The sequence below is a fragment of the Henckelia pumila genome, unplaced genomic scaffold (genome assembly GCF_033568475.1).
Source record: "Henckelia pumila isolate YLH828 unplaced genomic scaffold, ASM3356847v2 CTG_461:::fragment_3, whole genome shotgun sequence".
Taxonomy (NCBI): domain Eukaryota; kingdom Viridiplantae; phylum Streptophyta; class Magnoliopsida; order Lamiales; family Gesneriaceae; genus Henckelia; species Henckelia pumila.
Window position 1 is genome coordinate 3,830,607 of NW_027331831.1, and position 26,497 is coordinate 3,857,103.

The 26,497-nt window shown below is 39.2% G+C and overlaps 2 protein-coding genes across 4 annotated transcripts; one reads left to right on the forward strand and one right to left on the reverse strand.

Annotated features, from left to right (window-relative positions):
- Nucleotides 1-147: 147 nt before the first annotated feature.
- LOC140871629 (probable glycosyltransferase At5g03795) lies at nt 148-10,671 on the forward strand. Of its 3 annotated transcripts, XM_073274230.1 has the most exons (6): nt 203-249; nt 695-730; nt 836-1,614; nt 1,712-1,845; nt 8,459-8,807; nt 9,359-10,671. In XM_073274230.1, exons 3-6 carry the CDS (start codon nt 1,180-1,182, stop codon nt 10,046-10,048), a joined length of 1,608 nt encoding a protein of 535 aa, XP_073130331.1. In that variant the 5' UTR covers nt 203-249; nt 695-730; nt 836-1,179; the 3' UTR covers nt 10,049-10,671. The 3 variants fall into 3 exon arrangements, with proteins under 3 accessions (XP_073130329.1, XP_073130331.1, XP_073130330.1); XM_073274228.1 differs by having other exon boundaries at nt 148-249; nt 695-1,614; XM_073274229.1 differs by lacking the exon at nt 203-249 and adding an exon at nt 259-325 and having other exon boundaries at nt 695-1,614.
- A 2,232-nt stretch (nt 10,672-12,903) lies between these two features.
- Nucleotides 12,904-14,407, reverse strand: LOC140871630 (uncharacterized). The gene has a single exon (XM_073274231.1). It carries the CDS (start codon nt 14,351-14,353, stop codon nt 13,151-13,153), a length of 1,203 nt encoding a protein of 400 aa, XP_073130332.1. The 5' UTR covers nt 14,354-14,407; the 3' UTR covers nt 12,904-13,150.
- Nucleotides 14,408-26,497: the final 12,090 nt, after the last annotated feature.

Here is a 26,497-nt window from a genome sequence, read left to right on the forward strand (position 1 = left end):
CTCACTTTGGCTGAGGGACAAACCAGGGGAAGTACTTGCTATTACCTAAATGGCCAAAAATAAAAATAAATAATAATTAGCTATTTAATTTTAATTACAAAAAAAAAATGAGAAAATAGGAAAGTCGTTACCTTCCCTCCACCTCATCCTCTTTCTCCGTTTGGAAAATTTCCCTCTCTCTTTCATTTGTCGTCATCAACAAATTTCCTTATCTCTCGTTGGCTTTCTATGATCGATCTTTGTTTCGAGGTATCTCGTCTTTTGCCTTTTCGTTTCGTCTCCATGAATTAACCAGTCACCACTAAATTTATTTTTCCATGTTGATGTATGCGTTAATTTGCTTCTTTATCATAGAATTTTAGCTGCTCCTTATTGATCTGAACGTCAGATACGTGATTGGTTTTTTTGTTAGAAATTAATGGATTTAGAGGAATCGTATGGATGTTATTTTGCCATCTTGTTCATGTATCCTTATGTTAGTCTGTTCTTACGAAAAAAAAAGTTTGCTTTTTTGTTTCCTTCTAGTGAACTAATAATCTTGAGTTGGTCCGCGAAATTCTGTTTATTTACCGGTGCAAGGGTCTCGGCCTTGTCCCCTGTGTGCCTTGTGGGTGTTGATTGTTTTCTCTGAGTCCTTTCCTTCGGCTTTCATCGCGGTTTGAAGTAATGTTCAATATTTCCATTTCTTTCCCAGGGGGTGGAAGGGTAAAAGGAGGAGTTAGCGAACTCGGTCAGCAATTTTTTTCCCACTTGGCATAGGAAAAAATCACTCCTGAATGTCTGCTGTGTATAACAAGTTTTGGCCTGAAGGTTTTTACAAGTTTTCTGATGTTAGGTATCCGTATGCTGGTAATTTATAGCCATATGTACCATCGCGGTTGAGTGTTTCTAATTTAACTTCGTCTCAGCTGTGTTTATACAATGAGAAAGTGAGCGTGTTCGGCAATAAAATGGTAGTAGATGTGTTATGCAACACTGTCTTGGCATCTAGTCATGAAGAGAATCTGACAGTAAAGTCGGAGTTTTGGTCTCAAGAAGCATTAAAGATGTTCAAAGTTCAGTATGGCATTAATCTACTCGTGGAAGTAATGACCAGCCGATATCTTTTGTATAATTTTCGAGGTTGAGTTTATTCTTACATGTTTTTAAGGCAAGACAAGATACACTGTTTGTACAAGAATGGCTAAGCTGTTGCTGCGGTTGATAGTCGTTCTGATTTTTAGAATTGACTGGAAGAAGTTGTTTTTTGTTGGTGCGGTTCTTACCATAATTAGTATTGTGATTCAGATTTCTTCACTTCCTTATCCATTGGATGAATGGATTTTTCAGCCACCGACTTCAGTTTCATCTTACAAACAAATCAACACTGGTGTACATTTGGGTAAAACCGATCCTTTGCCAGTGCATAGTCATCATGAAACCACTCAAGATGCCCCTGTTGCAGATTCACTTAATTCTTCCATGGAACTGAATCAATCAATGATAAGTTCTGCCAAGGAAGATAGAGCGCCGAGAAGGAGGAGGAGGAGGAGAAGAAGTAATGTAAAGTCGATTGATATAGTTACTCCACCCTCCTCTCCTTCTTTCGTCAAAAAACTGCCTAGCCACTTGTTGGTAGGTATTGCTGTTGTTAAAATTATTAGCTTTGAAATATAAAAGTTTCAAGCAAATATCTCTCTCTCTCTCTCTCTCAGACATCTTCTCTGTGCAGAGGTATCTATCGTCGCTGAAACCAGATGATGCACTTGCATTTGCTAAAAGAGACATTGAGAACGCCACACTAGTTAATGACGATGATCCAGAATTATATGCCCCTTTATTTCGAAATATCTCCACTTTCAAGAGGTACATCTTTTAAGAGAATGCATCATCGTTGACATTTTCGGTTTTCCTAAGCTTTGGAAGCACGTTAATGCTTTTGTTTTTACCTTAGATTCCCCGCTACTTCTCAAACTTTGTGTACATGGATTGGATTTTAGTTTCATTCTTAATTTTCAGTTTTCTGCCTCATGATCTTACAGCTTTATTGTTATTTGCATACAGTAGATCATTTAAAGTAGTAAAATTTGGCTCTGTTCCAAATCGGTGATGGATCTGAATCAGGGGTTTCAAAGGTGGTTGTGATTGAATGGGTGCAGATAGATCAAAAATTGGTATGTTGAGAGTGTAGCCTTTTATTCAGATCTGGACTTAACATCTAGATTCTAACAAGCAAATAAAAGAGGAAAAGACAGAAAATATATTAACTGAATGGAAGATGGTAAGTGAAACACCTTTCAAATGTTAGAAAGGAGGAAAACAAGACTGCAACCGACAAAGAGTATAAAAGGGGATGGGGGCAATGAGTTGAATAAAATGAAGGTTGTGGGATGTTGGAAAATTTGTTATGGACAAATGGATGGTGAATGAGGCTTTATGCTCATTGTCTCACATTGATAAAATGTGGGAATAAATTGCACTATATAATGTCAAAGTTTAGACAATGGGTTGGGGGCCTAAGGAGTACCCATGTTTGTTAAAGGGAGCGGACCTAGTCTAGGCTAGGTTCGAACCATTAGCCACACGCGCGCCGCCGCCGTCCGGCCGGCTGGGCTGGCTTTTGACATGAATATAACTTTTTTGGATATTTTATTTTGCTTCCGAATCAGTGCAACCATCCAACTCGAATCAGTGCAACTTTTCGTGTGAACGGGCACGACTTTTGGTCCGAAACAGTGCGTCCTTTCGGCTGAACAGGTGCATCTCTTCAGACCGAACCATTGCAACTTTTCGGCCATGCATGCATCGAAGGGGTGCAACCGTCCGAGGCAGCCTTCCAACGTCTATAAATAGATAGCCCCTGCATTCATTCGAACTTACCAATTCACTCATTCTTTCTTCTCTTGTCTTGCATAGAGAGTTCTGATCTCTCTTGTTTCTCTTCATAAAAGAGTTTCTTTAAAGCACTTTGTGTTCGAAGTTCTTTGGGTTTGCAGTGCTGCTACTCAAAGTTGTAAAGCGTTCTATCTTGGAAGACACTTTGCACAATCCCGTTAGCACCTAGGCGGGGCAAATTTTGTCTTAAAGAAAAAGAGTTAAACTCTTAGCTCGCTGTTTTGATCGTGTGGTTGCAAGTGGTGAAATTTGTCGCTACAAGTTTAAGACAAAATTTTCGTTTCATGGCTACTGATCCATCTGCCAGTATTACGCCCCCACCACCGCCCCCTGTTACGCCACCACCACATGATACGCCGCCGCCACCTACGGCCCCTGCTTGTACTGCCCATGCCGAGAAACCTGAGAAGTTCTCCGGTACTGACTTCAAAACATGGCAGCAGAAGATGTTGTTTTACCTCACAACACTTCATCTTGCGAGGTTTCTGAAGGAAGTCGTTGCTGTTCCGGCACCGGATGCTGACACACAAACAAGGTCTGCTTTCGATGCATGGTGTCACAGCGACTTCTTGTGCCGAAACTACATACTGAATGGGTTGGACAATACACTGTATAGTGTATATTCTGCAACCAAGACTGCTAAGGAACTATGGGAATCCTTGGAGAAAAAATATAAGACCGAGGATGCTGGCACAAAGAAATTTGTAGTCGAAAAGTTTCTTGAGTTCAAAATGGTTGATACCAAGATGGTGATTAGCCAAGTGCAAGAGTTCCAAATCATCATCCATGATATAATGGCCGAAGGGATGATGATCAGTGAGTCCTTCCAAGTTGCTGCTATAATCGAGAAGCTTCCTCTTTTATGGAAAGACTTCAAGAATTATTTAAAGCATAAACGCAAGGAAATGGGGCTCGAGGACTTGATAGTAAGGCTGCGAATTGAGGAAGACAATCGCAAGTCGTAGAACAAAGCTGGTAAGATACCGATGGAAGCGAAGGCAAATTTGGTGGAGCCAAACGCTATGAAGAAAAGAAAGCATTTTGGAAAAGATGTGAAGCAAGGGAAGAACAAGAAATGGAAAGGAACATGTTGGAACTGTGGGAAGACGAACCACAAGGCCAAGGATTGTCGCTTACCGAAGAAGGACAATCAATACCGGGCAAATGTGGTCCAACACAAATCTGTGCCTATTGATTTGTCCGAGATAGATCTGTCAGCAGTGATCTTTGAGGCTAACATGGTTGATCATCCCAAAGAATGGTTTATCGACACTGGAGCTACACGACATGTCTGTGCTGACAAGGATCTATTCTCGAAGTATACTCCTATAAGTGGACGAGAGCTCTATATGGGTAACAATGCGACTTCTAAGATCGTTGGATTAGGCAAAGTGGTGATCAAGATGACTTCGGGAAAAGAGCTTACCCTCATCGATGTCCTCCATGTTCCGGACATAAGAAAGAATCTTGTATCAGGGTCTAGACTGGTCAAGGCCGGATTTAAAATAGTGTTTGAAGCCGGCAAAGTTGTAATCATGAAAAATGGACAGTTCCTAGGAAAAGGATATATAGAAAAGGGACTGTTCAAAATGAATGTAATGACTGTACTTCGTGATCTTGAAAGTAATAAAGTTAATGCTTTGAATTACTTGGTTGAATGTTCTAATTTATGGCATACTAGATTAGGACATGTTAACTTCAACACTTTGAGAAAACTTGGGAAATTAAATCTTATTCCAAGAACTAAGATTGATTCAAACTACAAATGTGAAATATGTGTTGAAGCTAAATTAACTAAAGTACATTTTCACACCGTGGAAAGAAGTACAATACCTCTAGAACTAATTCACACTGATGTTTGTGATTTAAAGTTTGTGCAAACTAGAGGTGGAAAAAAGTACTTTATTACATTCATAGATGATTGCACAAGATTCTGTTATGTGTTTCTTTTAAGAAGCAAAGATGAAGCTCTTGAATCATTTAAGACCTATAAGAATGAAGTTGAAAATCAATTAGGCAAAAGAATCAAGAAAATTTGTAGTGATAGAGGAGGTGAATATGTTGCTCCATTTGAAGAATTTTGCACTAAATCTGGCATTATTCATCAAACAAGTGCTCCTTATTCACCACAATCTAATGGTGTTGCGGAAAGAAAAAACCGTACTCTGAAAGAAATGATGAATGCCATGCTAATAAGTTCTGGACTTCCCCAAAACTTGTGGGGGGAAGCAATACTTTCGGCAAATCATATTCTTAACAAAATTCCACATAAAAAGAAAAATGAAACTCCTTACGAATTGTGGAAAGGACATAAGCCCTCATACAAATACTTGAAAGTGTGGGGGTGTTTGGCGAAAGTAGAAATACCAAAGCCAAAACAAGTGAAGATTGGACCTAAGACTGTAGATTGCATCTTCATTGGATATGCAAACAACAGTAGTGCATATAGATTCCTAGTGCACAAGTCAGTGATTCCTGATATATATGAAAATACCATTATTGAATCAAGGAATGCTGCATTTTTTGAGAACGTCTTTCCTTGTAACGAAGGAAAAGAAAAGAGATCTTCAAAAAGAGTTCATGAATCCAATAATGAGGAAACTCATGAAAACGAAGAACCAAGGCGTAGTAAGAGAGCTAAAATAGCTAAAACTTTTGGTCCTGATTTTCTTAGTTATGCTATAGAAAATGATCCAAGGACCTTAAGCGAAGCGTTATCTAGTCCTGACGCTCCGCTTTGGAAAGAGGCCATAAAAAGCGAAATAGATTCCATCATGCAAAATCATACTTGGGAGTTAGTAGATCTCCCACCGGGAAGCAAAACTTTAGGATGCAAATGGATCCTAAAAAGAAAATACAAAGCTGATGGATCTGTTGAAAAATACAAAGCAAGGTTAGTGGCCAAAGGATTTAGACAAAAATAAGAGTTGGATTTCTTCGACACTTATTCACCTGTTACAAGAATAACGTTTATTCGAGTACTTATAGCAATTTCTGCTTTAAATAATCTCGAAATTCATCAAATGGATGTTAAAACGGCCTTTTTAAATGGTGAGTTAGAGGAAGAAATATATATGGCACAACCTGAAGGATTCATTGCTCCCGGTCAAGAAAAGAAAGTGTGTCAACTCATTAAATCATTGTATGGGCTCAAACAAGCTCCTAAACAATGGCACGAAAAGTTTAACAAAACAATGATGTCAAATGGATTCAAGATTAATGAGTGTGATAAATGTGTTTATATAAAAGGCACACATGACTCATATGTAATTGTTTGTCTATATGTAGACGACATGCTCATAATGGGTAGTAATCATGATATCATCATGAAAACTAAAAAAATGTTGACAAAACATTTTGATATGAAAGATATGGGAGAAGCTGACGTTATCTTAGGAATTAAGATTGTAAAAGCGCCTGAAGGAATTATCCTAACACAATCTCATTACATTGAGAAAGTACTTAGGAAATTCAACGCATATGACGTCACACCGTTAAAATCACCCGTGGATTTAAGTTTACATTTATCCAAAAATCGAGGTGAACCCGTATCTCAACAGCAATATGCAAGGATAATTGGGAGTCTAATGTATATTACAAATTGTACTCGTCCTGATATTGCATACTCAATAAATAAATTGAGTAGATTTACAAGTAATCCTAGTAATGATCATTGGAAAGCGTTGGAAAGAGTATTTAAATACTTAAAGTATTCAATGGACTATGGATTACATTATGCAACATATCCTTCCGTACTAGAAGGATACTGTGATGCAAATTGGATATCCGACACAAAAGATTCTAAATCCACAAGTGGATATGTGTTCATCATCGGTGGAGGAGCTGTGTCGTGGAAATCCTCAAAACAAACGTGTATAGCTTTTTCCACAATGGAATCGGAATTCATAGCTTTAGACAAAGCGGAAGAAGAAGCGGAATGACTTCGTAATTTTCTAGAAGATATTCCGTGTTGGACGAAACCAGTGCCAGCAATTATGATACATTGCGATAGTCAGTCGGCTATTGGTAGGGCACAAAGTAGTATGTATAATGGTAAGTCAAGACACATACGTCGAAGACATAATACCATTAGGCAGTTGATCTCAAATGGAGTTATCGCAGTTGATTATGTAAAATCAAAAGATAACTTAGCGGATCCGTTGACAAAAGGTTTAGGGAGAGATCAAGTAAACTGCTTATCAAGAGGAATGAGATTAAAACCTACAAAATTAAAGAATATTCATAGCGGAAACCCAACCTTGTAGATTGGAGATCCCAAGATCTTGGTTCAATGGGAAAATCAAGTTATGAATGTTAAAATGTGGGAATAAATTGCACTATATAATGTCAAAGTTTAGACAATGGGTTGGGGCCCCAAGAGGTACCCATGTTTGTTAAAGGGAGCGGACCTAGTCTAGGCTAGGTTCGAACCATTAGCCACACGCGCGCGCGCGCCGCCGCCGCCGTCCGTCCGACCGGCCGACCGGCCGGCACGGCACGGTCACGGGCACGGGCATGGGCTGGGCTGGCTTTGACATGAATATAACTTTTTTGGACAAAAATTAATTAAATATTTTATTTTGCTTCCGAATCAGTGCAACCATCCAGCTCGAATCAGTGCAACTTTTCGTGTGAACGGGCACGACTTTTGGTCCGAAACAGTGCGTCCTTTCGGCTGAACAGGTGCATCTCTTCAGACCGAACCATTGCAACTTTTCGGCCATGCATGCATCGAAGGGGTGCAACCGTCCGAGGCAGCCTTCCAACGTCTATAAATAGATAGCCCCTGCATTCATTTGAACTTACCAATTCACTCATTCTTTCTTCTCTTGTCTTGCATAGAGAGTTTTGATCTCTCTTGTTTCTCTTCATAAAAGAGTTTCTTTAAAGCACTTTGTGTTCGAAGTTCTTTGGGTTTGCAGTGCTGCTACTCAAAGTTGTAAAGCGTTCTATCTTGGGAGACACTTTGCACAATCCCGTTAGCATCTAGGTGGGGCAAATTTTGTCTTAAAGAAAAAGAGTTAAACTCTTGGCTCGCTGTTTTGATCGTGTGGTTGCAAGTGGTGAAATTTGTCGCTACATGGGATTCAATCAACAAGTTTTTAAAACATTTTTGTAATATTCTAACATGTTATTAATTATTAAATATATAAAGGTGTGTATACATGACTTGCGAACTATTGAACAAACTGACTTGGACTTGAAACTAATTTCAAGCGTGTACAAACTTAACTCAAATTATTATCAAATATAATGCAAGTTCACTTGGAAAACTCGTTAACCAGTCTGGTTTTTATACACCACTATTTGAAATGCATAGGCTGAGTTGGAGGATCGATTTTTAATTGCAGACGTATGCCTTTGTTGATTTACATTCTGTTTGGAATTTCTTGTGCTGTAAGAGAAATTATTTCTAGTTCACCCATTCAGAGTTTGTTGTGCACCACTTGCATTGTTATATCATACATAAAGTAAAGAGTTCATAAAATTGAATGTGTAGAAGTTGTGCATATCCTGTTAAGTAATCAATTGTCTTAGAACTTTTAATTCAGAATTTCTTTTGGGAAACATATTTTTGCTCCAGGAGCTATGGATGGATGGAATGGATGTTAAAAGTTTACATTTATGAAGAGGGAGAAAGACCTATTTTTCATGAGCCTCATCTTTACGGGATTTACTCATCCGAAGGATGGTTTTTAAAGTTGATGGAAGAAAACAGACAATTTGTGACGAAGGATCCTGAAAAAGCTCATTTGTTCTACCTACCATACAGTGCTCGCCAGTTACAGACGGCTCTCTACGTCCCAAACTCGCATAATCTGAGGCCCTTATCAATCTTTCTTAGGGACTATGTGAACATGCTGGCTGCAAAATATCCATTCTGGAATCGGACTCATGGCTCAGATCATTTTCTTGTTGCTTGCCATGACTGGGTACTGTGATTTGCTGACATGAACACTAACTCACACAGACTATATATAAAAACAGCATTGTAGGCAGCTGTTATTTCAGTTTGCACCAAGAAGTCTGGCATCATTCAACAATTTAGCCAACTGCAAATTTATTTAGTTTTATGTTTATGCAATTTGAATCACTTTCCAATACCATATCTGCTATCCTTCAGAATCATGCTTCAGTATTTGATTTTAAATGCTTGCATTATGTAAGACATTCAACTTGCTTCATTAATATAAGGAGTGTCAATCATGTCTGGTAAACTGAGGCTCAGCAAACCATTTAAACTGCTTCGACACTGCTCTGAGCGTTTTACATTGTATTTTTATTCTCAATGATGCCAGAGCATGGAAATGTTGTTTTAGCATATTTAATTGCGATTTATAACTAGAATACTGTATGTTTTCTGCTGTTGAGCCATGCTTATAATTATCTATGTGGTCTAGGGTCGCAGGAGTTGATTGTTGCCTAAATTTAATTGTACCTTTTCATTTGTCTCAACTTTCTCTGTTGCATTATCACTTCACAGGGTCCTTACACTTTAGTCCTGCATGAGGAGCTTGCAAGAAACACTATTAAAGCTTTGTGCAACGCAGATGCGTCTGAGAGGATCTTTATTGCAGGAAAGGATGTGTCGTTGCCCGAAACTACCATAAGGAATCCTAAAAGGCCCCTTAGGAACGTTGGTGGGAAAAGGGTGTCACAGCGTCCAATTCTTGCGTTTTATGCAGGACGCATGCATGGCAGGGTTCGTCCGATACTTCTCAAGTACTGGGGCGACAAGGATGATGATATGCGGATTTATGGGCCATTGCCTAATAGAGTATCAAGAAACATGTCTTACCCCGAGCATATGAAATCCAGTAAATACTGCCTTTGTCCCATGGGATTTGAAGTCAACAGTCCAAGAATCGTCGAGGCCATATATTATGAGTGTGTTCCTGTCATTATAGCTGATAATTTTGTTCCTCCCTTCAGTGAAGTTCTCGATTGGGATGCCTTTTCAGTCACTGTTGCTGAGAAGGATATCCCAAAGTTGAAGGAGATACTCGTATCCATCCCGTTGAGACGGTATCTTGTCATGCAAACAAATGTGAAGATGCTGCAGAAGCATTTCCACTGGAATGCAAGACCAATCCGATATGATCTGTTCCATATGATTCTTCATTCTATATGGTCTAGCAGGCTTAATCAGATTCAGATACCCCATTCGTCGTGAGCTTCGTGAGGTATTTTCATGTGGGATTTGCTGTTGAAGCAAGAAATAAGCTTGGATAGAGGTAGTTCGATCTTTTATATTTCCCTGGGCAATTCATTTTCAAGGGCCTATACATTGTGACAGGTGAAGGCAAAAACATACGATAACTAGGCCTATTTCGGGTCCTCGTTTCCTTATCTACCGAAATATGTTCACACAATTGCTGATCTTTACGTCGAAACTGTGAAATGCCACATCGAATGCGTTTGCTTAGTAGCATGAACATGTTAGCACGAATTTTGTCACTTGTAACAATGGCAGATTGAGAGTTGCATCCCGAATTCGTCGTCTTTTACGAGTCTGCAGGACTTATCTGCGCATCAGGTCAGTGTTGAGTTCTGCAACCGGCCGTGGATAAAATTTCAGGTATCACGAGTCTTGTAAATATATTTAGAATATTTCTTGAATACTACATCGTCTTCTTTGGGCAATTTCTTGAGGAAAAGCGTTTGCATTTGGATTTTGCTTCATGACCTAAGCCATTCAGGAGCTATATCATTTTTTTTTTCCTTCTTTCGTCAAGTAATTAGAATTGGTTTGATGCTTCTTTATGTTTTCAGATGATTATTAATTCTTGTTTTAATTCAAACTTCTTTGGGGATTTGACAAGTAGTATCAAATCTCAAATATTGTCGCAACATGTCTTTTGTTATTAGTGGTTATATAATTGACTAGGAAAATTATGAAATTCATAAATTTAAATTATCAACAACAATAATATCAGTAAATAAGAAGAAGAGGGCTAATAGAGAAGGATTTAAAGAATCTTACAATTTCACATATCATTTAAAATATCGATCATAAAATATATATTTTATTGTTGGTATTTCAAACCTTGATCATGTAAAGTATATAATATATATATATATATATATATATATATATATATATATTAGAATTATTGTAGTATTTCATTTAATTATGAAGACTAATTAATGTACTGCAAATAAATATTAGAAAAATTCAAAGAAAGTCTAGACATTTTGAATGATGAATAATGGGATAAATAAAATAGATATATGATAATAGTTTAAAAAATATCGATAAAATTACTTAAATATAAAATTAAGTGAAGATATAGGACAAATGAAATGGATTAAAAACTCTTGAAAGTGTATAATAATAATAATAATAATAATAATAATAATAATAATAATAATAATAATAATAATAATAATAATAATAATAATGAGATATTAATTCGTAACAAAAACTTTTATTTATTTATTTTATTTATTTTTTTGGTTGGGGGCGGAGGAGGTTGTGTTTATTTAACAGAGTTATCAATTAGATGTTAAATCACTAACAAACATTTCGTTCGCGTGGAGAATTTCTGTTCTATGTCCAATTGACCTATTCTGCCACCGCTCCTCACGAAAGAATGAAGTGGTCGAATTTTTTTAACAAAACATTTGATTCTCATTTCCTTTGAACTGAGGAGTAATTTCATTAAATTTCTTGAACGTATTGACATCGTTGGTTTCATGTCTCGAATTTCAATAATTATTGATCATGCCTGGATAGCAAGGTCAACTGTTCAAAGTTCGGGTCGACAATAACAAAGTTGGAGTTCATGTTTTTCACTGATGGATTACAAGTCAAGTAGATTTTATTGGTTTGCAACATGATTTTAAATTATGGGATAATATTGGAAAAGACAAGGGCAAGATTCACTTTCCTCCAGATCTTTAATCATGAGAACTTCGGGTGTAACATGTGAGATTCGGTCTTATCGATGCTATCCGTTGGAACAGTGCCCAATAGAATATCCAATTATCCAACTTTTTTGCACGCCAGATATGCGTAATAAGATTAGTTGTTGCGACCATAAATTATGCAGTCATGTTGGATCTTTTAACATGAACATTTCAAACGAGATATAAGAAATGTTTGGGATTGCTTCTAAGAACGTTTTCTTAAATATAAGTATGATCGATATAATGCCGATTTTATAATAACTAACCTTTATTCATATAAACTTTTTTGTACCATAGGCATAGAATGTCGAAATACATTGTACTTGTATGAAAAAGAGTTGGACAAATCAGATGCATGGCTAGCCTTATATCATAAAATGTGCCCGCCGTTCCTGAGATAAAATTGGACAAGTTTAATTCGGTGAGGTCGGTTATGATGACAGCATAATTCTACCGACTTTAATTGACTAAAAAACATATCCATAAGGATGGAGGTGGAAATAAGTTTAAGAACTTAGTAATTTTATTATTTATTATATTATATTCTAATTATCATTATATAATATATGACCATAATCTATAATACTTTTTCAAATGAAAAGAACTCACCGGATCAGGGGAATTAGGACGACAAGTCACAAGAATCATCGCAAAAACCAAGACTGGTTCAGTGGTCATAATTAAGATGACAATAACCAAAAGAATCGATCATTAAGATAAACATTTCTTGCAAAACTGAAAACCTACTAGGCTACTAATATTTACAAATGTTAATGATTTGTGTGTGGCACAATCAAGTTTAAACTTGCAAAAACCAAAACCCAACCAAGTGAACCAACAACAAATCATTAGCTTTCTGGATATTGGGGACTCCAACGAAACATAAGGCCAGTTGAAACATACTGCTGAACTCAATGATAGATAGCATCACCGGTTAAGAGGCAGAGCCAGAGGCTGGCGTTCTCGATGGCGAGCTTGATTCCTTGAGGGCCTGTATTCAACAAGTTCCAATTCGCAAGCATGTTCATTTACACTTTCAAGCAGTAATTAACATAAGCCTAAACACAATTGAGCAAGAAAAAGGAGGAAGAGCACGCTAGGATCAACAACTCATGGAGATGGAAAGACATAATTCTCTCATTCATATTCAGAAGAGCTGTAACTATATAAACAAAATTCGACAACCAGATTAAGCAAGAAAGACTGATAACGTGTTAACTTCTTCATAGACAAGGTAAACCCGAATAAACAATATTCTTCTACCAAGAAGCAGCAAGCCTTCACTGCTCCAACTGTCCTACCATTTCGAACCATCTAAACAAAACTACACAAATCCACAGTCTGTTAAATCGATTCCAGAACAGGCTCACAAGTCCTCTCCAATTCCGAAAGCAAAAGCACTCTGTATACCAACCAACACATCATCATCCCCTTCGAAAAACTCCACTCCACCTCCATCATCCTTATTCGTCGAGCCTCCGAAAGCAAACTTGGAATCCTCATTCCCATTCACATTTAAATCCCTCTCTGCCCCAACATCATTCATGGTATGCGTAACATTCCTATCAATTCTATTGCCTCTCCCCATCAACTTCTTTGAAATCAATGCCACAGATTTTCTCCTACGCCCGGTCTCCTTCACACCATTCTCCGTGGACCTACGGCCACGACTTTCGGGTTTTTCAGCCTCGGTATCCATACATTTACTCATGAACCCACTACTACTAGCTTCACCTACAGATCTCTTCTTTTTACCTCGACCAGGATGTTGAAATTCATTATTATCTTCGACTTCTTTAGCTTCATAAGCAGTACCCCAAGTTCCCTCGGTATTACATTTATCTTTAACATTGCTTCCTGGAATCGTGTACCCAAATGGTAACCACAGAACTTCTCCATTTACATCCCCATTGGTTTTACGCAACTCTAGTGGCATAAACCCCGGACACCAGTAATGCCCCTTTTCAATCAGCTCCGCTGGTGGCGCTCCAACCGCCACCGCGTGAAACCCTCTTCCACAGCTCCCATTCGTGCACCTCAAACAGCAGTCCTCAAAAACCCTTTCATACTGGTACACGTAGTAGCAGTAAGGGCACACTGTCCAAAACGCATCACCGCCATTTTCTGACGGACAGCCACTCAAATTCCTCATCAACTCTCCATCGAATCGAGCCTTTTCCAAAGGGTTAGATAGCACGGACCACCCTTTGAGAACAGCCTCATAAGCTTCGGAAGAATTCGGGTACGGGTTCACATTCGGGTCCAAAATGGACGTTAGGGTTTTGAAGCTGGACCCAATTTGGTCAGTGTCGGACTCGAAGCGAGGTAGATTGAAAATGGTGTAGTAATCGGGAAGTGTAGGTGTGATTTTGGGGACGGAGAGAACGGAAGCTATGGAGAGGATTTTGGTGGGGCCGGAGTGAGTCGGTTCCGATTCCTTCGCGCGTAAGGCGTACGACTGGCAGTCGGCGAAGCTCCGATGCTCGAGAAAATAAACCGCTGCGGCGAGGTAGCGGCGGGTCTCCGGTTTGGCATCCTCTTGACCCGGTGAAGAATTTCGGGTACCCATTTTTGGGAACAAATAAAACCGTACTGGCTCAAAATAACATTCTCGGTAAATGCCTCTCAGATATCTCGACCTAAATACCACGTATGGACTATGGATCGAACCGATATTTGTAATATTTAAAAATACGTTATCAAGATTTAATTCCAAAATTGCTGGTGTAGATTTCGTATTGACTACAATGCTTATTTATAATTTATAATTGATATTGTTGGAAAAGGTGATCGACGAGCAAACTGTTGGGAGCTGTTTTTGATATATTTTTTTCGACGTTTAAATCAGATATTTAGATAGAGAGATTACAGTGAGTGTTGTGTGTGAATGAGAGAAATTGAGTGAATCCAATAAAATGATCAATCTTGGTATTTTTAGGGAAGGTCACCAGATTTGATGCCATATTTTCTTAACGAAAATCCTTCCTCACAGGGATCATGATCCCGTGAATCTCGGCGGGGATCCCGCTTAGTTCTTTCCCTAAAGATGGAAGGTTGAGTCTTTCCTAATGCGAACAAACTCGTCCTACAGGTCGATGGTGACGAGATAATCTGGTGAGGGTTAATCATCTCAGGGGCATGATGTGCCGACCTGACTATCTGGCCGACTTGGTTGTTCTACCAACCTGACTGTCTGACTTGTTTTCATTTTTTTCTTTTAACTTGTAGTTACTTTCATTTTTTTTTTTTTATCTTTTTTATCGATCATAAAAGGATCGATAATAGTATATTATATATAGTATATGATATATGTTAGAACCAAATGGGGGGATTTAGGTTCTATTGGCAACTTTAGCAATTTAAAGCGATTATGCAAATACGCAAGCGGAAGACTTAAAACAATTAATAATAAGTGCGGTAAATAAATGCGTAATGTAAATAAAGCAGTAAAAGGGATAAGAGATGTTTATGAAAGTTCGACGATAAATCGTCTACGTCTCCCCTTCTTGGTTAAGATCGATTAACCAAGGATCCACTAGCACTTCGAACGAATTGGCTTTGATGGCTCCAAGATAGCCTTACAACTTGACACGATCACCGCGCCGATACAACTCAACACTTGGCCGTAAGGGCTTCAAGGATAGCCACAACACTCACAACACTTGGCTTCACACTCAAGTGTTTACACCAACGATTTTCACAACCCCGGATACAACTCGATATATGAATATATTTTGAAAGGTCAAAGGGGCTACAAATTGCTCAACAAATAGCTCAAATAATGCTTAAGAGGATTGAGAGACTTGAAGATGTTGGGATGCTTGAAATGGTCTCGGAATGCCTCTATTTATAGCTGAAAATTCGGCATCGATCTGAACTTCCGTTCCTAGCATCGGAGCTTCCGAAATTTGAATTCTGAGTCACGCGGTTTGTACAGGATCGGAACTTCCGATCCCACTTCGGAGCTTCTGATCGGCGCATTAAATATGTTGTCGGGCAAAAGTCTTCCGAACAAGATTATCAGGCCGCCGTTGCAGATTGGAACTTCCGATCTATGATCGGTGCTTCCGATCTCGTCACTTCTAGCTTCCGTTCTGCTTCCGAACAATATAAAATTCTTTGAAAATAGATCGGAGCTTCCGAACCTTGATCGGAACGTCCGATCGTCCCTTAGCTTCCGAAGGTCCTTCTGATCCTGATCAGAGGTTCCGAACTCCAATCGGAGCTTCCGAACTCGTAGCAGTATAAGTCTTTGAAATTTGTTTCTGATCTTGAATAAACTTGTACGCAATTGAGCCTTGAAAATTTTAACTCTGTAATAAGCTCATTGTAAACATTAGTAACATTTTAACCTAGTTTTGTTAATCATCAAAACATAGACAAAAGGACCTTGTTAATGCATTAAAAACATTAATCTCACAATCGAGATTTATATGCGTTTAAGGCGTAACAATCTCCCCCTTTTTGATGATCACAAAACTTGGTTAAAAATAGAAAATAAAAATAGACAGTAAAAAGCATATAAGTATTTAAATTTCTTTTAAAAACTCCTTCTAAAATAAGCAACAAAGTTTTTAACAAATAAATAATTTTTACTCAATTTAACTGATTAACCAATTAATTCTCCCCCTTTTTGTGATAAGCAAAAAGTAATAATAAGTGAATAAAAGAGAATGAATATAAACTATTTTATTCCAATAGAATTTAAATTTTACATAAGACCAAATACAACTTAAAATGCAAAATAAAAATCTAAGAGTCATCATCGCGAGTCGGCGGAGGATAGCGAGAGGTGAACTCATCAAATCGGGTCTCCAAAGAAGCAACTCTAGCAGTCAACTCGGAAAAGTGAGTGTGCATGCTCGTCTCTATACGATGAAGTGTCTCGAATAGACGGTCGCTAGGGAATTGGTTTGCTGGGGTTGCAGGGACCTCAGGAGTTTGGAAAGGAACATCTTCAAGGTTGGCCGCAAAAGCCTCAAAACCGGAAGATGATGGAATATCAGAGTTAGGAGGACCAGTCGGAAAACCTTTGATTTGGATAGAGTGGGGAAGAGAGGAATATGGTAAATGAAAGGCAGAAATAGGTAAAAATCTAGAAAATACTCTTCCTCGATCTTCAACCCATCGAGAGTACACAGGATTCCAGGATAAATACATCCTGGTGATAGACTGATGGTTAAAGATGTGACTTGGTGGGATTTCAATAGAAGGTATCCCCTCAAATTCAACATCGAAATGACTCAAAATCCGGTTGATAAACCGGGCATAAGGAAAAGAAACCTTTTTCACCGTCTTTGCCGTGTGATGCATAGTCGGCATAACAAGGCGCGGAAGGTTAAAAGGTCGAGATGAAATGATATGAAATAGAATGTATAAATCTAAATATTTGCAAGTGGAGAGGTCTCCACTGCGAGGAACGATAGAAGTGGTAATGAGTTTTTGAATGATTTGAAAATCAAGACAAAGACTCTTGAGGTGGATACGATCATCAGCAGCAATAGCTGGACGACCAAGAATGGTAGAAAGTAACAACTCGCGATCAAAAGTAGGATCATTTTGAGGCCAGTTTTGCGAGAAGTATTCACCGGGTCCATTCCTGGGAAGATCAAACCAGGAGGACAAATCAGCAGAAGAAAAACGAATATGCCTGCCTTGAACAATCGTGGCAATGGTGACCTCACCATGACCTAATTCGAGTTCAAGATTGGCATAAAACTCGTGAATGAGAGAAATGTAGATGGAGTCAGGGACAGATGGAAGAAAGAAAGATTCCCACTGTTGAGCCTTGATAAGGTCCAACAGAAGGAGAAGAGACTGGGCCAAATAGGTGGAATCTAAGATACGACCAGGATGAATAGTACGGTCCTGATAGTCTTCGGGAATGGGCCTAGAGATAGCAGGTTGGGTCAGATCATGGGATTGGGCTTGGCTTGTAGTGGCTAAAGCACGACGGCGTTTGGATGCCATTTAGAGAGGTTTGGATCGGATTAAAGGGAGAAAAGAAGATGATTTCTAGGTGTGAAAAATCGGAATGAGCGATCTGATATTTATAGGGACGGAATCGATCGGAAGCTCCGATCTGCGATTGGACGTTCCGATCGTGCGGTCGACTTAAATCAAGACACGTGTCGATCGGAAGCTCCGAACGTTCTTCGGACGTTCCGATCCTGAAGCGGTAATTAATTTTAAGGCGGTGAAAATAATTCAAAAAGCCAGATAAGATGTGGATCGGAGGTTCTGATTTGTGATCGGAGGTTCCGATCTATGTTTTGGAGGAAAAAATTACCGCGTAGAATAGGAAATGGCGGGATAGGGATCGGAGGTTCCGATCCAGAATCGGTGGTTCCGATCCACCTGAGGTAAAAATGCGATTTTTGACTCTTTAATTTTAAATTTTGCAAATTAATTCTTAAACAGATAAATCATATAAAAATGTGAGCTTTATAATATTGAAAAATACAATTAATTTGTATTATCCAACATTAATTTGCTCGAATTTTAATATTAAGCTCTCCCTTAATATGACATTAATTTTAACTTATGTCTACAAGCGATTACAACTCAATCATGCCAAGTTCACCACGCAAACGAATAAAAGTATTTTCATCTAGTGGTTTAGTAAAAATATCAGCAATTTGATTTGACGTGTCAACATATTGAAGTTCAACTTCATTTCGTTCGATGTGGTCACGAATAAAATGATGACGAATGTTAATATGTTTGGTACGCGAATGTTGAATCAGATTCTTTGTAAGACAAATCGCGCTAGTGTTGTCATAGAAAATAAGGATTTTTGAAAAAGATACACCATAGTCAAGCAATTGATGCTTCATCCAAAGAATTTGCGCACAACAACTACTGGCAGCCATATATTCGGCTTCGGTCGTTGACAACGCAACACAATTTTGTTTCTTTGAAAACCAAGAAACTAAACAATTTCCTAAAAAGAAACAGGTTCCACTAGTGCTTTTCCTGTCCACCTTATATCCACCAAAGTCGGCATCACAGTAAGCTATTAAATCAAAGAAAGAATTTTTCGAATACCACAAGCCGAGATTTGGAGTATTTGAAAGATATTTGAAAATGCGTTTTAAGGCGAACAAATGTGATTCCTTTGGACATGATTGAAATCGTGTACACAAGCAAACACTAAACATAATGTCAGGTCTACTAGCAGTAGCATAAAGTAAGGAGCCAATCATACTACGAAAGGAAGATTGATCTACAGTTTTACCATTTTCATCCTTGTCGAGTCTGATTGCTGTGCTCATCCGTGTGGATGATGATTTTGTGTTCTTCATCCCAAACTTCTTTAGAATTTCCTTGATGTATTTGCTTTGATTCACAAAGAACTCATCCTTGCACTGTTTGATTTGCAATCTGAGGAAATAGTTAAGTTCCCCCATCATGCTCATCTCAAAGTGTTCCTGCATAAGCTTGGAGAAATCTTGACAGAGAGTTTCGTCAGTAGAACTAAATATTATATCATCAACATAAATTTGCACAATAAAAAGATTATTTTTGACATTCTTGGTGAATAAAGTAATGTTGATCTTTCCTCGAAAAACCATTTGAAAGCAAGAAAGTAGACAGTTTATCATACCAAGCTCTAGGAGCTTGTTTCAATTCATACAAAGCTTTGTTTAATCTATACACATGATCAGGCAGTAAAACATCAACAAAGCCATCAGGTTGTTCAATATAAACTTCTTCTTTCAATTCACCATTCAGGAAAGCACTCTTAACATCCATTTGAAATAACTTAAAATTTCTAGAGCAAGCAAAAGCAAGTAGCATGCGAATGGATTCTAGTCTAGCAACAGGCGCATATGTCTCATCATAATCAATGCCTTCTTCTTGACTATAACCTTTCGCTACAAGCCTAGCTTTATTTCTAGTAATAGTGCCATGCTCATCAAGTTTATTCCTATAAACCCATTTAGTGCCAATAATAGATCTATCATGCGGCCTAGGAACAAGATTCCAAACATCATTACGTTTAAACTCATTCAATTCATCTTGCATAGCAATAATCCAAGAATCATCTAATAAAGCATCATTAATGCACTTAGGTTCAACATGTGAAACAAAAGCAAGATGATTGCAAATATTATTAATTGAAGAGCGAGTGGTTACTCCCTTCGAAGGACTTCCAATGATAAGATCCATAGGATGATCTTTGTGAAGCGTCCAATCCTTCGGAAATGGTGTTTCCTCAACAGAAACATCTAAATCATTTAGACTTGATGAAGCCATCTCTTCTTTGAGTAATTTTACATCATCATTGTTAGTGCGAGAGACTATTGACATAGATTCATCAAATACAACATGCATAGATTCTTCAACAAGTAAAGTACGTTTATTAAAAACTCTAAAAGCCTTACTTGTTGTGGAATATCCAAGAAAAATATCTTTGTCGGATTTGGCATCAAATTTGTCAAGGTTGTCCTTACCGTTATTATGTATATAGCATTTGGAACCGAAAGCCCGAAAGTATGAAATGTTAGGCTTTCTCCCTCTCCATAATTCATATGGAGTTTTCTTGAGTATTGGCCTTATTGATACACGATTGATGATGTAACAAGCAGTGTTCATTGCTTCAGCCCAAAAATATTTTGGTAGAGAATGCTCACATATCATGGTCCTCGCAATCTCTACGAGTGTCTTATTTTTCCTCTCAACGACCCCGTTTTGTTGAGGAGTCCTAGGACAAGAAAAATTGTGACCAATGCCTTTCTCTTCACAAAAAATTGTAAAACTCTCATTTTGAAATTCAGTTCCGTGGTCACTACGGATCTGTTTGATAGAAAGATTTTTCTCATTCTCAACATGTTTGACAAAAGTTTTAAAATAATCAAAGGCATCATTTTTGTGGGCTAAAAACAATGTCCATGTGAAACGAGAGAAATCATCCACAATGACAAATGCATAAAACTTCCCTCCTAGGCTAGCGTTCCTCGAGGGACCACATAGATCTAGATGGAGAAGTTCAAGGGGCATAGAAGTTGATACAAAATTTTTGCTTTTAAAAGATTCTCTTGTATGTTTGCCAATTTAACATGCATCACAAACAGAATCTAATTTTAAATTAAGTTTTGGCATACCAACAACTAAATCAAGTTTAAAAAGTTTTTCTATGGTACTAGGACCAACATGACCTAGTCGTCTATGCCAAAGAATGTTGTCATCAACATTCAAAGATACAAGGCTTTTGATATTTGATAAAGATAAATTATTTAAAGAAACCTTGTATACATTTTCACTTCTATATCTGTAGTAACCCAGATTCTATTTTAAGATAATAATATATTAAACATGATTAAGGGTTAGTAATTTCGGAGTGTTATTGGACTTCGGAAGGGAATATGGACTTTTGATTTTGGGCCGGATCGGAAGCTCCGAACTCAGATCGGAAGCTCCGATCCTAGCCACTTCGGAAGCTCAGCGGAAGCACCAAGATCGGAAGCTCCGATCCTGGAACGGACGTTCCGATCTCCAGCTGCCAGCAATGCTCGATGACTCAGTCGCGAGTTTTGACAAGTATTGAACGTAGAGCAGATCGGAAGCTCCGATCGCCAGATCGGAAGTTCCGATCCCGACGTGTCACACATGCACGCAGTGAGCTGGATCGGAAGCTCCGATCCTGAAATCGGAAGTTCCGATCCTGGCCGGGAATTTTGCCTATAAATAGGGCTTCTCAGATTCATTTCTAAATACGAATTCCCGAGTTTCTTTCTTCAGTTATATAGTTTGAGATATACACTTGAGGGCCCTATCGGTTATAATAGAGGTTCTGGAATAACCAAGGTGCGGTTATAGTCATCCGGGACTAGCGACTTCAAAGGGCTAACTACGGACGAAGGTATGGTCCGGGAATCTATTTAAGTTTTGGGAGTACTTATTAGCTTAGTTAAGGCTTATAGAATTTATGTAGTGATACGGTGAACTTTTGAATATAGGCTTGGAACCTAGGATCTTACTATACTTGAACTAACCTAGAGGTACATACACATTGACTGAGATTGCCAGCGGGTATACATGTTTATATGTTGCATTTATTTGGCATTATTATATGGCATGATGTATGATTTACCATTTTCTATACTCATATGTCATGTGCATATACACGTTGAGCCTATACCTTGTTATACCTGACTATAGAGCCGCTCAGCTCTATACTCGATAGTCTGTCACTGAGAGTACTGCGACGGCGGGGGCATTTATGTCTGTCTATTCTAGTGTACTAGACGAGTGTGGTTGCACCCAGAGGTTGATCCGCGCGGTGGCAGCACTCATGTGGCGCCGGTTCTGAGCATGACTTTTTAGATGACCCTGTACCAGTCATCATGTTGCATGCATTATATACATATGTTTACTCATGTCTATGTACTGGGCGTTAGCGCTCACGTCCTAGTTGTTATCTTGGACACCTTATTCCATGGGACAGGTCGCAGGATGGACGGAGCCGGTAGTTCGAGGCAGGACTAGGGAGCCGGATCTTTTCAGGAGAATTTATACAGCATGATTTGTTTTAGTTGTTTACTGTTTAAGTATTTCGATTTGGTTGTATCACTACAGATTTAAGCCTGGATTATGTTACTAAGCTGATATGTAAATTATGGTTTTGTTTCCGCATGTTTTACTCTGTTAAGTTATTTTGCTGTATTAAGTTTAATGCATGCTATTAGTTGCCAGTTACTAGGTGATACCATGCAAGGTCACTACATTTTTGGTATCAGAGCATGCTTAGATTTTGGGATTAGTACTTGGGATTTAGAATTAGATTTGAGTAATTCTTGCGCATTTGGGATTTTAATGTGCAATTCTTTTCAGGATATGGCTGACGAGAGTCACGGTAGTGTTGGCCAGGGAGGTGGTCATCATCATCATCGTCACCGCCATCATGATGATCATCATCGTCATCATGAGGGTAGACATCGCTACTCTATCAATAAGTTCATGCAAGTAGGACCGAAACCTTTGGTGGGAGGCGAGAATCCTGAACAGGCGAGGAGTTGGATGTCTAAACTCGAGAGTACTTTTCGTGCTTTCGATTGTACTGAGGATCAGAAATTGGAAGTTCTAGAATTTGTTCTAGAGGATCGAGCACGTTTTTGGTGGGATGCCAAAGCTGCTCAGGCAAGTACTGAGAGAGGACAGGTGACTTGGGGGGATTTCTGTCGGGAGTTCCAGAAACTGTATTTTCCTCCGGCTATTCGCCAAGCACGATCTATGGAGTTGCTTACTCTGAGGCAAGGATCAATGACTATTGATCAATATCAGCAACGATTTCTTGATCTGCTACCTTTCAGTCCTCATATCAATGAGAGTGATGCATCGAAGTATGATATCTTTCTACAAGGTTTGAACCAAGATATCTACTCTCAGGTTGTCATCTGTGATGACCCGGTATCTTTTGAGACTTTGGTGAACCGTTGCCGTCTTGTGGAGACTAGCAACAGGCGGGCACAGTTGATGATGCTAGGACAGTCTAGTGGATCTTTTGAGCCTCGAGCTCAATCTGTTGTGCAATCTGGACCTACGTCTTCTTCTACTCCTACTACTTCATCTGGATCTCGTGGTTCACGAGGTATGTTCCGTTTTGGGAAGAAGAAGAAGAAGGAGGAGTTTTGTAGTCACTATGGAGGGAAGCATCCTGCAGCTTCATGTCGGAGAGCTACTGGTGCTTGTTATATTTGCGGTCAGCAGGGACATCTGCGGAGAGATTGTCCTCAGCGCATGGGTTCTGCTAGTGGATTGGGATCACAGGTTGGATCTCAGGCTTCTATTGTTCCACGTCAGCAGCCAGCACCACAGAGTTCTTCTGGTTATCATCCCCAGACTCAAGGGCAGGTGTTTGCTCTGTCTCAGGAGCAGGCTACAGAGGGAAGTGATCACATGGTGGCAGATACCTTTATGTTATGTGGTATTCCTGCACTTGTATTAATTGATACTGGAGCATCACATTCCTTCATTTCTAGTCGCTTTGTTAAGAGACATAGATTACCTTATGTATCAGTAGATATGGATTTATTTGTATCTACTCCGTTGAAGCAAGAGATAGTAACTAAGCGTCTAGTGATGGGTTGCCTTCTGGAGTTTGAGGGTAATGTGTTAGCAGCTAATTTGATGATATTAGCGATGACAGATTTTGATTGTATCTTGGGAATAGATATGTTGACTTTGTATCACGCTACTATGGATTTTTATCTGCGTCTGGTACAGTTTCATCCGGATGAGGGTGATAGCTGGTATTTTTATGGTGAGGGTGCGCGACCTCCGATGCCATGTCTTGGAGTCAGGTGGGGAGGGCTACCTCATCTATGCAGTTGATATGTCCACGAGTAGTACGGGTATTGATCAGTTACCGGTTGTCAGCGAGTTTCCTGATGTATTCCCTGATGAGATTCCTGGTTTTCCTCCGGTGCGAGAGGTTGAATTTGGTATTGATTTAGTACCAGGAACTACGCCTATATCCCGAGCACCTTATTGTCTAGCACCTTCAAAGATGAGGGAATTGAAACAGCAGTTACAGGATCTGCTTGATAAGGGATATATCCGTCCGAGTGTTTCTCCATAGGGAGCACCTGTTTTGTTCGTCAAGAAGAAATATGGATCGATGCGATTGTGTATTGATTACAGGCAGTTGAATCGTGTCACCATCAAGAATAAGTATCCTTTGCCGCGGATTGATGATATGTTCGATCAACTACAGGGTACTTCTGTTTACTCCAAGATAGATCTGAGATCTGGTTACCATCAGATGTGGTACGAGACTCAGATATATCTACGACTGCTTTCAGGACCAGATACGGGCATTATGAATTTCTGGTGATGTCATTCGGTTTAACGAATGCACCGGCAGTCTTCATTAATCTGATGAATCAGATAGTATCTGGATAGATTTGTCATCGTCTTCATTGATGATATTCTTGTCTATTCTCATGACAAGGATGAGCATGCACAACATCTAAGGATTGTTTTACAGACGTTACGAGATAATCAGCTGTATGCGAAATTGAGCAAGTGTGAATTTTGGCTTGATCGGGTAGTGTTTCTCGGTCATGTGATTTCTAATGAAGGGATATCTGTTGATCCTAGTAAGATAGAGGCAGTGCTGAACTGGTCTCGTCCGACGACGGTTGTTGAGATTCGTAGTTTCTTGGGTCTAGCTGGATATTACCGTCGGTTCATCGAGAATTTTGCACAGTTGGCAAGGCCTTTGACTCAGCTTACTCGGAAAGATGTTTTCTTCATATGGTCCTCGAATTGTGAGGAGTCATTTTACGAGCTGCGTAGACGTCTTACTACTGCACCTGTGCTAGCTCTACCTTCTGGATCAGGAGGTTATGTTGTCTATACTGATGCCTCTGGTCAGGGGTTAGGATGTGTTTTGACACAGCATGGACATGTTATTGCCTATGCTTCTCGACAGTTGAAGACGCATGAGACTAACTATCCAGTGCGTGATCTCGAGTTGGCCGCCATTGTATTTGCGCTCAAGATTTGGAGGCATTATCTTTATGGTGAGAAATTTGAGATATTCACGGATCACAAGAGTTTGAAGTATTTATTCACTCAGGCGGAGTTGAATATGCGACAGAGACGCTGGATGGATCTTCTGAAGGATTATGATTGTGAAATCAAATATCATCCAGGTTCTGTTAATCTTACTGCTGATGCCTTGAGTCGGCAGGTGAGACTTTCTGCACTTCAGACTAGTGAAGTATCTCATATGATTCAAGAGTGCTGTTCATTGAGTTTTACGCTCAAGCACAAGAAAGGGAGAAATGGGATTCGATTGTATACTATTCTATCTGAGCCAGCATTGTATTCTCGGATCAGAGATGCTCAGATATCTGATGTTAAGACTCAGCGTTTGGCACGTCTGGCCAATGGAGTTAATACATCTGGATTTCATTTTCAGGCAGATGGTTTATTGTGTCTATCTAATCGAGTGGTTGTACCTAATGTTGCGGAGCTCAGGAACGATATTCTTTCTCAAGCTCACAAGAGTCGATTATCAGTTCATCCTGGTAGCATGAAAATGTATAAGGACTTGCGAACTAGATTTTGGTGGAAAGGGATGAAGAGGAGTGTGTATCAATTTGTTTCGAGATGTTTGGTTTGTCAACAGGTCAAGGATGAACATCGACGACCAGGTGGATTACTGCAGAATCTTGAGATTCCCGAATGGAAGTGGGAGCACGTAACTATGGATTTTGTCACCCACTTACCTATGACTTCACGTCAGTGTGATGCTATCTGGGTCGTTGTTGACCGTTTGACAAAATCAGCACACTTTATTCCTTATAACCGGGAATATTCTTATGATCGCATGACACGTTTTTATATCCAAGAGATAGTGCGATTACATGGGATTCCAGTGAGCATAGTCAGTGATAGAGACCCGCGATTTACCTCACGTTTCTAGGGTAGTTTTCAGGAGGCGTTGAGTACCACTCTAAGTTTGAGCACTGCATATCATCCGGAGACTGACGGGCAGTCAGAGCGGACGATTCGTAAGCTGGAGGATATGCTACGTTCTTCTGTCATGGATTTTGGCTTATCTTGGCAGGATCAGTTACCTTTGATCGAATTTACCTATAATAACAGTTATCATCGTAGTATTGATATGACACCTTTCGAGGCATTGTACGGTCGACGGTGTCGTACTCCGTTATTCTGGGATAAAGTCGGGGAACGACAA

Bases quoted from the DNA above. Each gene is read 5' to 3' on its own strand.
- LOC140871629 (XM_073274228.1), top strand. From the start codon at position 1,180: ATGGCTAAGCTGTTGCTGCGGTTGATAGTCGTTCTGATTTTTAGAATT. The intron at 1,615-1,711 runs GTAGGTATTGCT...TTCTCTGTGCAG, and splicing joins AACTGCCTAGCCACTTGTTG to AGGTATCTATCGTCGCTGAA. The intron at 8,808-9,358 runs GTACTGTGATTT...ATCACTTCACAG, and splicing joins TTGTTGCTTGCCATGACTGG to GGTCCTTACACTTTAGTCCT.
- LOC140871630 (XM_073274231.1), bottom strand. From the start codon at position 14,353: ATGGGTACCCGAAATTCTTCACCGGGTCAAGAGGATGCCAAACCGGAG.